The sequence below is a fragment of the Marmota marmota genome, unplaced genomic scaffold (assembly GCF_001458135.2).
Source record: "Marmota marmota marmota unplaced genomic scaffold, marMar, whole genome shotgun sequence".
Classification (NCBI taxonomy): Eukaryota; Metazoa; Chordata; class Mammalia; order Rodentia; family Sciuridae; genus Marmota; species Marmota marmota.
The window spans coordinates 6,733,679-6,748,316 of record NW_026000093.1 but is presented as its reverse complement, the minus strand read 5'-3'; the positions used below and the strand labels follow the sequence as shown (position 1 = coordinate 6,748,316).

The window sequence follows — 14,638 nt, the reverse complement described above, 5'->3', positions numbered from 1 at the left end:
AAAAAAAAAAAAAAAAAAAAAAAAAAAAAAAAAAAAAAAAACCTTAAAAAAAAAAATGGCAGGGGATATAACTCAGTGGTAAAGTGCCCTGGGTTCAATCCCTAGTACCAGAAGAAGAAGAAAAAAAAAAATATGTGCATGTGTGTGTGTGTGTGTGTGTGTATATATATATATTATATATAATATATATAATATTATATAAAATATATAATATATTTTATATAATATATAAATATATAATATTATATAAAATACAAATGTAAGTAAGGAAGGAATGTCACCATTTACCTTAAGAATTGAAATATTGTTCAAAAAGTTACATTTGTTACCCTGAGTGCTTATTCTCCCCACCCCATCCTGGAGGAAACTGCTATATGGGGGGGGTACCAAGGATTGAACCCAGGAGAGCTTCACCACTGAGCCACATCCCTAGTCTTTTTTCTTTCTTATTTTGAGACAGGGTCTCTAAGTTGCTGAGGCTGGCTTTGAATTTGCAATTCTTCTGCCTTAGCCTCCCAAGTTGCTTGGATCACTTTGTGGCACCATCGCACCCAGATGTGAGCTATTTTCTTTTTCTTTATTTATTTAGTCACTGGGAATTGAACCTCCCACAGACTAGATAAGTGCTCTACTGCTGAGCTATACCCCCAAACAAATTTGATGTTTTATTATAAAACTTTTTTTCTTCTTTTATGATACTGGAGATTGAACTCAGGGGCACTCTACTATTGAGCTACATCCTTAATCTTCAAAAAAAAAAAAAAAATGTTTCATTTTGAGAACAGGTCTCACTAAATTGCCCAGGCTGGCCTCTAATTTGTAATATTTCTACCTCCACCTCTTAGGTCACTGGAATATAGGTATATGCCACTTGTACCTGGTAAAAATCTTATTGTTTATATTTTGTTTTTATGACAGTCATATGAATTCTTCAAAATGAAAAAGTACTAGATATATGAAGAAAAATAATGATAATAACTCTGGAAAAGTTTTTTTTTGAAAGAAAAGACATAATTTTAAAATAACAGTTTTAACAAAGTAAACTACACACAAATTCTGGATTATTTTTATGAAGAATTATTGCATCACAGAAGCTTAAAGTATGCTACTTATGTTCCTTAAGCATATGAATTCAAAAGACATCTTTCTTTTGTCAATTTAAGAAATACATGATTTTGAAAAAGTTAAATATAGTTTATAGTAGAATTGTTTTAAAGAACGAGAGACCATTATATGTCCCATACCAGTGAAGAACTATTTTTCCTCATAATTTTATTTATTTATTTTTAATTTTTTGTTATAATTAGTTATACATGACAGTAGAATAGATTTTGACACACTGTACACAAATGGAGCACAACTTCTCATTCCTCTGGCTATACATGGTGAGTCATACCAGTACAATCATACATGTATAATATGGCAATAGTATCAGTTTCCTTCCACCGTCCTTCCCATCCCCACAGCCCCTCCCCTCTCCTTATTTCCCTCTGCACAATCCAAAGTTTCTTCATTCTTATTTAGCCGCCCCCCACCACCAATGAAGAACTTAAAAGCAAAGAAAATACAGTTCAAATAGCAAAAGGAGAAAAAATAAAGGAAACAATGAGGAGGTTTCGCAAGAAGCCAACCACAGAACGGGCTGAAAGACTAAACATATTAGTAAAGATCAAAATAATTGACAGTGATATTGGATTCAAATCCCCATTTAAAGACAGATTCAAACTGGGCCAAAAAAGCCAAATTTGATATAATGTTATTTTTACCAAAAAGCTAAAAACAAGTCAATAGGCAAGATATGTGGGGCAAAGGCAAGTAAGTATAATACTAATGTCTAAGTGGAACTAGAAGCAAAAGGTATTAAATGGACAAGGAGCCACTTTATGTTATTCACTGGCTATGAATTAAGGAAAGCCAATGTGCACTGAGTGCTCGTTTCTTGCCAGGCTCTGTTCTTGTTTTAATCAGCATTCACAAGAACCCTTTATTGGCTTAGCTACAAAAAAACTATTATTATCCCCATTTCACATATAAGAAAACCGAGGCAAAATGTGGCTTCTAAGCTGGAAACAGTGGCACACACCTGTAATATGATATGACGTGTATAATGATATTAGAGGCTGAGACAGGAGAATTGCATGTTCAAAACCAGCCTCAGCAACTTGATGAGGCCCTAAGCAACTTAGCAAGACGCTGTCTCAAAAAATAAAAAGTGCTGGGATGTAGCTCAGTAGTAAAATGGCCGTAGGTTCGATCCCCAGCACCAAAAAAAAAAAAAAAATAGTAGCTTTTAAGTCAAGTGCCAAGGTCACACAGGCAGGACAGTCAGAGCCAGAACCAGATGTAGGCATTCCTATTCCAGATGTGAATGTTCCCAAAGCTTGGCATGGAACATAATACACTGAGATCTAGGATATCAGCTGTTTTTAACAGACTCATACTTTGTGGTAGAGAACCCCTGAGTTCTATCCCCAGTGCAGCAAAAAAACAAAAACAAAGTCTTTCATGCTTAAGATTGTCTCCCAGACTTTGAAAATTCTGGGACAGAACAAATAAGATAAAGAATGAAAAAAATAAGTAACTACTACTAAGGTTTTTTCCCCCTCAAAAATAAGCAATTTAATATAAAACCTATTTGAACAATGCTTTTTAGAATATTTGCCTAATGTCTGTAATTATAAAGGCATAGGATTAAGACTTAAGTATAAAAATAATTATGGGGAAAGGAAGTCAATTTATATTATAGAAAGAAAAAAATAAATCTGGTAACAATTGATGTGTATTTTTTTTTTCAATTTTCAAAATATTTAAATTTTAAAAGTTATTTGGCCATTTACTATAAATTTATAATTAAGAAAAAAATAGACTGACTCTTCTGAAAATCAAGTATGTTGTTTTATTATGGTCTTTTATTTTATAAAAATAAAGTTGCATCATTAAAGTTTGTATAGAAGCATAGCTTTATTTTTGTGATTGGCACAGTAAATTTAAAGGAGTTCTTCTGGGAAAAAAATATGTCACTTTGAGATTTGGTGTTAATAAATTGTTAGAGAAATTGTGTGTATTCTGTTTAATCAAAAAGAAAAAGCAAAAGGTTGGTATTTCTGAGTTTAGTGAGTAAAAAAATGTGAGATTTTACCTTTCTTCGCAGGTTGGAAATTCTGTTCTGAGCTCATGGGAAGCTCTTGTGAGTCTCTGGTCTTCTTGGTTTCTAACAGTGAGGCTGCAAGAAACAGGACAGTCAGTCACATGTTAATTGAGGTCAATTTGCACCAAAGAAAAGTTTTGGTTTTTTTTTTCCAACAAATATTTTAAAGAGAATTTCAGATTCTCAAGTAGAATTTTCTTTCCTTGAAAAACAAAATGGCCATGATTGCTTTTTTCAGAAAATCAAAAGTATGACAAGAAGATATTTGTGTGTATTAGATTTCCACAACTATAACAAAATACCAGAGATAATTCACTTGCAGAGAGCAAAGTTTTATTTTTGGCTCACAATTTTGAAGGTTTGAGTCCATGAGTGGTTAGCCCCATTATTTTGGGCCTGTGGCAAGGGTGCACATCATGGTGGGAGTACATGATATAGCAAAATGGCTGACAGCATAAGCCAGGGATCAAACAGGAAGAGGCTGAGATCCTACTATCTGCTTAAAGGGTACACACCCCAGGGACCTAAGGACTTCCCACTAGGCCCCACCTCTCAAGGGTTCCATCACTTTTCAGTAGTGCCTCCCTGGGAACCAAGCCTTTAACATTGGGCCCCTGGATAACATTCAAGATCTAAACTATTAGCAGTATTAGAAAAATAAATTATATTTATTTATACCACTGTAGTCTATACTAATCAAGAAAGAGAAATTATCATGCTCAATTACATTTAGAATAACTTTTCATATAAAACTTGTTCATTAGAAAATAATAAAAAAAATAGTAAGGTTGTCAGAAATGTTTTCAGTTTTCATTTCCTTTTCTGCACATTAAAAAAGGTATATATTGGCCGGGCATGATAGAGAATGCCTATAATCCAACTCCAGATGCAGAGGCAGGAGGTTTACAAGTTCGAGAGGCTAGCCTTAGCAATTTAGTGAGACCCTGTTTCAAAATAAAAGTTAAAAAGGGGTAGGGATGTATCTCAGTGGTAGAGCACCCCTGAGTTCTATCCCCAGTGCAGCAAAAAAACAAAAACAAAGTCTTTCATGCTTTGTTTCTAGTCAAAATGAAGGGTTTATTTATTTGTAGGGCACATGTACAAATATGAGAGAAAACCAATCAAAATTTATTTTGTATCAGGCTTGAGAGCTTGTTTCCTTATGCACAATTTGTACATATCTCTCTAAATTTATTCCAAATAATTTTGTTATTATTATAAGTGGAATTTTTACTTCTGTCTTACCTTCTAGTTATTGTTTGTACACATGAGGGCTATTAGTATATGCTGTCATTTATATGCCATAAAATTGATATGCTTAAAAGTGTACAATTCAGAGCTTTTTAGTAGTATACCTACAAGGTTGCACAATCATCATTACTATCCAGAACATTTTCATGCCCCCCAAAAGAAATCCCACAACTGTTAGCAGTCTCTCCTTATTACCTGTATCTCCCTTCTCCAGCAGCTCTAGAAAAAACACTAATAACTTACTGCTTCCTGTCTATCCCTTTTTGCTTATTCTGAATCATGCAATATGTGATCTTCTGTGGCTGGCATCTTTCACTTGATGTAATGTTTTCATGGTTTATCCATGTTATGCATAGCTTACATCAGTATTTCATTCCTTTTTCTGATTGAATAATACATCATATGAATATGTAATATTTATTATCCATTCAACAGTGGATGGACATTCGCCTTATTTCTACTTTTGGGTTGCACATTTGTGTGCAAGTTTGTATGACCATACACTTTCATTTCTCTTGGGTGGATTTTCATTTTTTCTTGAGTGGAATTGCTGATGCGTATGATAACTCTATTTTTAACATTTTGAGGAATTCCCAAACTGTTTTCTAAAGCAGCTGTGCAGTTTATACTCCCCTGAGCAATCTTGAAGAATCTAATTTCTCCATATCCTTGCCAAAAGTTACTGCTTTCTTTTTCATTCTAGTTTCCTTTATTTGTACCTAACATGGGTGTGAAAGGTTATGTCACTGTCACTTTGATTTGTACTTTCCTAATGACCAGTGATGTTGAGGACTTTTTCATGTAATTACTAGCTATTGTACATTGTCTTTGGAAGTGATCTATTTATTTTCTTTGGCCATTTTTATATTTATTTATTTGGTACTAGGAATTGAACCAAAGGGCACCTTACCACTAAGAGGCATCCTTAGGACTTTTTATTTTTTATTTTGAGATAGGGTTTCACTATGTTGCTTAGGGCTTGCTTCACTAAGTTGCTGAGACTAGCCTAGAACTTGCCATCCTCCTGCCTCAGCCTTCTGAGTCACTAGGATTACAGGTGTGCGTCACCACAACCAGACCATTTTTATTCTACTAATTAATTTGTTTTTGGATGTTGAGGATCCAACCAGGGCCTTGCACATTCTAGTTTTCTTTACTGAATTCTTCTGTTTGCACCAGTTTTATACATAATTCTCTTGGAGTTTTCAGGTAGACTCTCATCTCATTGTCTGCAGAGAGGGAGATATTCTACTTCTTCCAACTTTTTGTTTGTTTGTTTTGGACTGGAAATTGAACCCAGGGACATGTAACTACTGAGCTACATGCCAAACCCTTTTTATTTTTTATTTAGAGACAGGGTCTAAGTTGCTAAGGCTAGCCTTAAACTTGTGATCCTCCTGTCTCAGCCTCCCAAACTGCTGGGATTACAGGTGAGAGCCACTGTGCCTGGCTACCTCTTCCCATTTTTTTAAGGGGCCTTTAATTGTTTCCTCTTGTTAAATTGCATTGGCTAATACCTAAAACAATGTCTAACAGTGGTAGAGATTGTGGACACACATGCCTTGATCTTGACTTTAGCAGGAATGCTTTTAGTATCCCATCAATTTAAAAACGGATTTTTTTTCTGGGGGGTGCTGGGGAATGAACCCAGGGCCTTGTGCATGTTAAACCTGTGCTTTAATCATAGAGTTATACTGCTAGCCCTCAAAATGGCTTTTTATCATTGATGATTTGAGTTTTATCTTGTTATTGCTACTGCATTAATGTTTCTCTTCCTTTTATTATGTCTTTTCTTAATACTCCTTACTCCACTTTGTAAGTATGTCAGCCTTTCAGCACATGCACTTTATGAATTTTCAATAAGTGTATGTGTCTGTGTACAGCTCTATTTTTCTTTAAAGGCAAAGTCATTAAACATGCAGGAACCCTTTGGCTTGTTTCTTTTATGATGCCAGGGCTAAAAAGTTTCAATAAATAATGGTTTATTTAAAATGAAACAAAACAAAACAAAGAAGACTGAGAGGCATTGGGTGGTATCCTCTCTGCATGGGCATGAATACTGCCTGACCGCCTAGGCATCTTTTGTAAGCAGAGCACATTACTGCACAGTGGGTATGAAAAAGCAAAGAGAAAAGGGAATTATGAATTTGACACAAAATTCCTAAGAGAACTGGAAGCTAAACTCTGAACTAAATAATGCAAAATTTATTTAAGCTTTGACATTTCTTCCACCTCATTATACAAAGTTGAATTTTTAAGGAGACAAGCTGTTCTAGAAAAAGTGAAGCATATACTTTTTAGTCAAGTTTTGTTTACTGGGCTTCACTGGGATCATTAAGCAGAACAAGGTGTGGACAGAAGCCAAGGTGGTTGTTCACGGTGTTTTAGAAATGGTTAGTAAAGATGACCCATGGTTAGATACATTTTGAATTATAAAGGAGGAAAAATTCATCAACCTTCTAGAATTTTTTAAGTTTATTTTCAAGAGAAGAAGAATCCATGTGTTTCTTTTATAACAAATACCAGAGGCCATGGGGAGAAATTCAGAGAGCCACATCACAAGGGCTTAGAAAACATATTGCCATTTACTTTCCTTGAAAGTTAACTCTACTATGTATTTCAACCCAAATACATCTCAAAAGAATGTTGAGAAAAGAATCAAGGATCATCTTCCACTGATGTGACAAATATATATTATATTTGGGGGCTAATTATGAATGCCATTCATTGTGAAAGAAAAATTTCTTCTCAAAATAGTTGAAGTTTGCTGTATGTTTTTTGCCCTCATCCTATTCTCCTCTCTTTCTTCCTTAGAGATAAACATCAACCTAAATTTGTTTTGTTTGTTTGTTTTATGTTTGTTTTGAGTCCTAGGGCTTAATTCAGGGGCATTCTACCACTGAGGCACATTCCTCAGCCCTTTTTACTTTTGGAGACAGGGTCTTGCTAAGTCACTAAATTGCTGAGGCTGGTCTTGAATTGAGATGCTCCTGCCTCAGCCTCCCGAATTGCTGGAATTACAGACGTGCGCCACCACACACAGCCACATTTTTATATTTTAGTGTGGCAAAATTTATGAATCTTTTAGAGAATTTTTTCTTTGAATTTCAAAGTAACTCTTCCCAACATAGTCATAAAGATACAATCCTATATTTTGTTCTTGACCTTTAAGTCATCTGGAATTGATTTTTTTTCTTTTTTTTTTTTGGAAGATGAGGATTGAATTTTTACTATGGTTCAATTATGGACTATGTCTGTTTTTATAGACTTAGATAACAGGCAGGTGATCAACCTTCCTGGTTTGCTGGGGACTCAGGCTTTCATGGAACTTTTCAATGCTAAAATGAGAAAGTTCCAGGCAACTGCGATGAGTTGGTTATCCAAATACTACGAATTCAGACATACTCTCCTTCACTGATGCCACCTCTGTCATATGTTGAAAAAGTTTTCTAGATTTCTTTTATTGTCTTCCATTGATGTGGGAACTACATGTTGTATTTTTGCACTATTTATAAATGCCATTAATTGTGAAAAAATTTTTTCTTATGATTTTTTGTAAGTCTGAAATAATTTGATTTGTCAATTGTTGGCATGAGATTATTTGTTTACCGCTGGGTTTTATACTTTTGAACCCCAAATATGACACATATTCCATTTGATTCCTTTTGTGTCTACTCTTGTCACTTGTGTTCCATGGCTTCCCTCTGGGTTCACTTTCCTCCCCCTGAAGTACTAAGAACATTTCTTACTACTTTTTAGGGAAGGCCTGTGGGTGGGTATAAATTCTCTTGGCCATTGTATGTCTGAAAATGTCTTATTTTATCCACATTCCTGAATAACAGTTTGGGTTTTTTTTAATATTTAATTTTTTAGTTGTAGATGGACATATTCCATTCATTTACTTTTATATGGTGCTGAGGATTGAACACAGGGCCCTGCACATGCTAGGCAAGTGCTCTCCCACTGAGCCACAATCCCAGCCCCACAGTTTGGGTTTTCAGAGTTTTTAGTTACTTTTCTCCAGGACTTTGAAGATGTGGCTCTGTTGCATTTTATATACATACATGATAAGTGCTACATAAATGCTGGTGATGATGCTGATGATGATGGATGATGATGATGTCATCCAGGAATAGATTGTAATTTTATTCACTCTATTTGGTACTAGTCTTCTAATAGTACCCTACTCTGGGATCCATTCCCACCTGCTACCCTTACATTATCAGGATGATATGTTACCAAGGCCATGATCTCAGCCTCCTTGCCCTGTCCAAGGGAAGGAAGGACAGCTTAAACATTAGCTAGAGTCTCACTGACACTGTGATACCCTTTTTATCCTTGTACACCTCTCATATGACCATCTCTGTTCACACTGAGATCTGTTGGCAGAGTGAAAAGTGAAGAAGGGCCCTGAATGTAGGCTCTCACCATAGATGGGTATCTTCCCTGTGTAGGAAAAAGGTTTTCTCTGTGTCTCTTCTCTAGCTTACTGCCAAGTTGTTTAGATTTCTGTGTAGGCATCTGAAGTCTCACCTGAGTGCCAAACTGCTTAGCTGTTGTCCACCCCATCTCCCCACATGCCCACCTGCCGTCTGGGATCTGTCCTGACTGCCTCGTGATCTCATCGGTCTTGGCCATGTTCTATTGCTAGGCTCCATCCACCGGACTGGAACTTCTTATAAGTCCACACTGGCCCAAGTCAAGCAGGATGAGCCCACTAAACTTTCCTGGATGTTTTACAGCCTACCTCCAACTTTCTCCCCAGGATCCAGTTCTAATAGTTCTGTATCACTGTTCTTTTTTTTCTCCTTGTTTTATAATGCTGGGGTTGAACCCATGCTAGGCAAGTGCATCTCCAACCCTTATAAAATTTTATTTTGAGACTAGGTTGCCATAAGGCTGATCCTGAACTTGTAATCTTCCTGCCTCCGCTTCCTGAGTAGCTGGGATTACAGGTGTGTACCACTATGCCTGCCTATATCACTCTTCTTAATCAGTCCCAATATCAGTTTTTCTTCTTCTCCACTGGATAGTGAGGTCTGGATCTACCTTATAGCAAAACCTACATAAATTTACAATTACTTAATTGCTGAAAGTGATGTACAAGTTTAGCTGGTGCTAGCACTTGTCATATTCAAAATTTCAAAGATGCAACCTAACATGAATATGATTCCTAAATGCAAAGTAATCCATTTCTCCAGGCCTTGTGATTCAAACAGTCACGGTGTTTTACATGTAATTCATTTATCACTCTCTTTATTTTTTAAACATTTAAATTTTTTTTCATTGTAGGTGGACATAATACCTTCATTTATTTAATTAACTAATTTTTTAAGAAGTAGTGCTGAGGATTGAACCCAGCGCCTCACACATGCTAAGCAAGCGCTGTACCACTAAGTCATAACCCCAGCCCCTATTTTATTTTTAAAGCAATAACTGTATCTTCTTTTACCCAGTAAGGTAGTCTGTATTTTCAGATTTCTTTCTCCATTTTTTTTGGGGGGTGGGTATTGGGGATTTAATCTAGGGGCACTTTACCACTGAGTTACATCTCTAGCCTTTTTTTTAAAAAATATATTTTTTTTAGTTGTAGATGGACACAATACCTTTATTTTATTTGTTATTTATTATTATTATTTTTTTATGTGGTGCCAGGGATCAAACCCAGTGCTTCATGCACACTAGGCAAGCACTCTACCATTGAGCCACAACCCCGGCCCTCCCTTTTTGTTTTTTGAGACAGGGTCTCACTAAGTGGCTTAGAGCTTTGCTAAGTTGCTGAGGCTGGCCTTGAATTTGTGATCCTCTTGTCTCAGCCTCCAGAGTGCTAGGATTACAGGTGTGTGCCATGGCACTTGTCTTTCTTGCCATTTTAAGCACATATTTTGACAATTTTCTTTATTAAAAAAACAAAATTGCCTAGCATGCATGAGGTTCTGTGTTCAATCCCCAGCACCTCAAGGAAAAAAAATAATAATAAAAGGAAACTAGCAGAAGATAAAAATCCAGGCTTCATAATCCTAATCTTTAAGATAATCTTAAATACTAAATCCTGAACAAAGTCTTTATGCCAAAGGCGAGTCTTTCTAATCACCTAAGTGACGTTTCTGTCCATATGTTAAAGTATGATCAGAACTGCATTCCATTGTTCTTTTGTTGTCTAACCAATGCTAGCTAGCCTGATTTCAAGTATTTGAATATAGGTTTCTTGAGAACTAAACAGACATAGCTATTATTTTAAAAAAAAAACTGTATGTCTTTAACAGGCATGTATTAATTGCTTAAAAAACACTGAATTAGTTAAGTTGAATTAAGCAGGCTCTATTCAAGGGTAACAATTCCCAATCAACAGCACATTAATTTTGAAAATTTAAAAGCCCCCAAACTTACCATGAACAGCTACAACAGCAGCACCAGCAGAAGCAGCAAGCATTGGAGCCCCGATTCCCTGCTCCATGCTGGCCGGGGACTGAGCCTGGTGGCTCCTGGGCAGCTGTCATCTGCCGCTTCCGCATCTCCATTCTTTCAGATCCCATAACCTGCAATAGGGCAAGGAAAAAAAGAGTAGGAAGGGGTGTGGAGTTATGAAGACAGCCCAGGGATTCAGTTGTTTGTGAAGATGCCACATGACTATATCCAGGTCATTTTCTTTTTCTAATTCTGGTAAATCCTGGTGCTTAGATTCTTAATATCCATTAATTTATCCAACACTTATTTAATGGCTAGCATCTGCCAAACATGGTAAATTCCAGGAATAAAATGGTGAACAGAGTCTTGCTCTTAGGCACTCAGAGTTTAGTAAAGGAGACAGATAAATATGCAGCAGACACTAATAAGTTGCTCCAATAGGGCGTTTTCCAGCTCCAGGTTCCCTCAGGACTGAATCAAAGGGCAAGCAGTTACAGGTGGCAACTTAATTACAGCGGCCCATGAGGTTGAGCACAGAGAAAGGAGCAAGCCACACCAAAAAGATCATTCGTGCCAGGACAGCAGTCTAAGCAAACGTCAGAAGAGGAGTTGGTATTGGGAGGCTGCAGGTCTGAGAACAAAACCATAATATTCACATCTTTACTAGTTGCATGGCCTTGAAGAAGGTACCCAAGTTCTTACATGCAAAATGCTTAGAACACTGCATGGTACATAGTTACTGCTCAATTATTCCCAGGAAGTGAAGTGCAGGGCCAGACAGCTTGCCCAGACCCACCCCACTATCTTAGGAATGGTTCCTCTTTCCCACTTCCATGGAGGCCAAGCCACCGGATACACAAGATCTACGCCCTTCAGCTTCTGTGTTTTGTTGAGGACTACAAGCATGTGTGAAGGATCAAGGCACCCAAGCAACATAAGAAAAGAAGCTGCTAAACCCATTTTTACTTTTGATATTACCATTGAATTCTTTTTTTTTTTTTTAAATATTTATTTATTTATTTTTAGTTCTCGGCGGACACAACATCTTTGTTGGTATGTGGTGCTGAGGATTGAACCCGGGCCGCACGCATGCCAGGCGAGCGCGCTACCGCTTGAGCCACATCCCCAGCCCCACCATTGAATTCTTGATGGAGCTAATTGCAAGCTAATATCAAAGATACATTAAAGAACTTTAAATAAGACTTCAGAATTAAGTTTTAGATATATTATTCTATTCCAGCATTAGATTTGTCTATTTCGATTGACTATGCCTTAATCCTATATGCTTCTAGACTTTTAGTTATTTTAATCTTTCTTTTTTTTATTAGTTGCTCAAGATAATACAATGATCTTGACATATCATACATTTGATTCAAATAGGGTATGAACTTTCATTTTTCCTTGTGTACAGATTGCAGGATCACATTGGTTATACAGCCACGTATATACATACAGCAATCCTAGTGTCTGCTGTATTCTGTTGCCCTCCCTATCCCCCCTCCCCTCCCCTTCCCTCCCATCACCTCTCTTCCCAATCTACTGTAACACATTTCTCTCTCTTTCTCTCTCTCTCTCTCTTTTTCATTCCCCCTCACACCATTGTATATGTATTTTGTAGAACGATGAGGGTCTCCTTCCATCTTCCGTGCAATTCCCCTTCTCCCTCCCATTCCCTCCCACCTCTCTTCCCTGTTTAGTGGTTATCTTCTTCTCATGCTCTTCTTCCCTACTCTGTTTTAATCTTCCTTTATTTTTATTTTAAGAGACAGGGTCTTGCTGTGTTACCCAGGCTGGCCCTGAACTACTGTATTCAAGTGATCCTCCTGCCTTAGCCTCCCGAATAGCTGGACTAAAGGCATAAATCACTATGCCTGAGATGTTCTAAATTCATTATATGGAGTTTTAAAACTTTTATTCTGGGTTGGATAAAAAAAGTTCTCTTCATTTAAATGTTTATTGTGGTGAAATTTTTTGGAGTCAGAGAGCTGTTCTTGATCTGTTTTTATTGTTGTTAATTGTTTGGTATTTTCCCAGGTGAATTTTGAAATCAGCTTGTTACAGTACAAAAATAATCATATTGGCATTTTGATCAGAGCTACATAGACTGTACAGATTTATTAATGAGGAATGATATCTGAGTTTCTCATGGGAGTTTCAGGATAGCAAGAGAGATCCATCAAAAAGTTTTTATGTCCCTTCATCCACACTGGAAACAATGCTCATAACACCCAGACACTGTCCACAGCACCCCAGCCTAGGCTGTGCAGTTCAGGGTTCCTGAGCTGGTACCAGCAGCACCTTGGTCAAAAGACAGAGGCAGAAACATTTGCCAAACTCCCCATCATGTTATATGGGCTCCACTTGGATCTGGCTTGTATATGTCAAGGTCATTGTAGTGTCATGCGTAACTAATTGAAACAAATTTAAAAAAAAAGACAGAAAGAGTTCTAACCTCTTCTAATGCCTGTTGAAAGTTGGGCATAGTGGTACATGCCAGTAATCCCAGGGTTTCAGGGATCTGAGGCAGGAGGATGGTAAGTTTAAGGCCAGCCTAGGCAAGTTAGTGAGGCTCTGTCTCAAAGTAAAATTTAAAAATAAAAAGAGTTAGGGATGTAGTTCAGTGGTAGAGCACTTTCCTAACATGCTTGAGGTCCTGGGTTCAATCCTAGCATGACATTAAGAAACAATTTTTTTAAAAAAGCAAATATTGATAATTGTTGAAGTTGTTATGTATTGTGGGATTCACGCATAGGATCTGTTATACTGTCTCTACGTTTATGTATATTTTAAAATTTCCTTAAAGTTTTAAAAAATGTTGAATCTCTTAGATTTTTAAAAATCTACTAAGATGAGCATATGAATTTCCTCCTTTGAATAGTTATTATGAACTAAGTTACATTAATGCATTTCTTAATGTTGAGTCAACCTTATTTTCATAAGCAATCTCTTCTTAGGTCTAAAGATAACTATTTTCCTATTATGCCACTAAATTGATTTAGTGGTATTTTATATGGATTTTTAAAATTCTATCTACATACCCTCCTACTTACCTACCTACCTACCTATCATCTTCATAAAGGAATTATTGTTTCCCTGAACATTTTGTAGAATGTGCCTATAAAATTATTAGAATCTTTTAGGAATGACCTGTTGACTCTATCTTCAACTTTGATTTCTGTTCTTTCATAGATTCTTCCTCTTTTTGTATCAATATGACATTTTTTCTTTCTTGAAAAAAGAAACCATACATTTGATATGGATTTCAATTTATTATTAGTCACAATTGGCAGAATAAGATGCTTTAAGTTACTGTATATTTATTTTAGAGACAAATGCATAGTTGTTTATGGAAGGGTGGCCTATTTAGTTACTAATATTGGTAGAGAATAAATGTTTTTTAGTGTAACAGAAAATTAATATGAAGTTTAACAATAATTATTAAATGAATTCTACCTATTTGCAAGATTTTAAAAATATGCCATTGGTGTATATGTTAAACCAGACAGTAATGTATGACCTGATTGGCCAAGTGAGGTTCTTACATCCTTCCTCTGTCCCTATCTTATCTGTGGGAGGACTCTACAGTCTTATTTCCATTTGTTCCTTCTAAATACAATGGAAGCAATGCTACTTTACATTGCTATTCTGTCTCTCTTTCAGTGTGTGTCTGGCAAAGAATTGCTAGGCATCATTTCACTGTCCTCTGGGGTGACTCAGGCATGACATAGGCAGTGTCCCTCAGCTATTGGCTGCTTTTGCTTGAGCATCCTGAGGCTAGAAGTTAGATGAATGCAAAATCAGCGCTGGCCATTACAGATGCTTTATTTTATA

At 36.4% G+C, this 14,638-nt stretch overlaps 1 protein-coding gene across 1 annotated transcript in view; it reads right to left on the bottom strand.

Annotated features, from left to right (window-relative positions):
• The window catches only part of Rgs20 (regulator of G protein signaling 20), a 103,664-nt gene that overhangs the window by 3,322 nt on the left and 85,704 nt on the right, over positions 1-14,638 (bottom strand). The window contains 2 exon segments of the mRNA XM_015485693.2: positions 3,140-3,223; positions 10,790-10,938. Coding sequence (XP_015341179.1) covers positions 3,140-3,223; positions 10,790-10,938 — 233 coding nt within the window.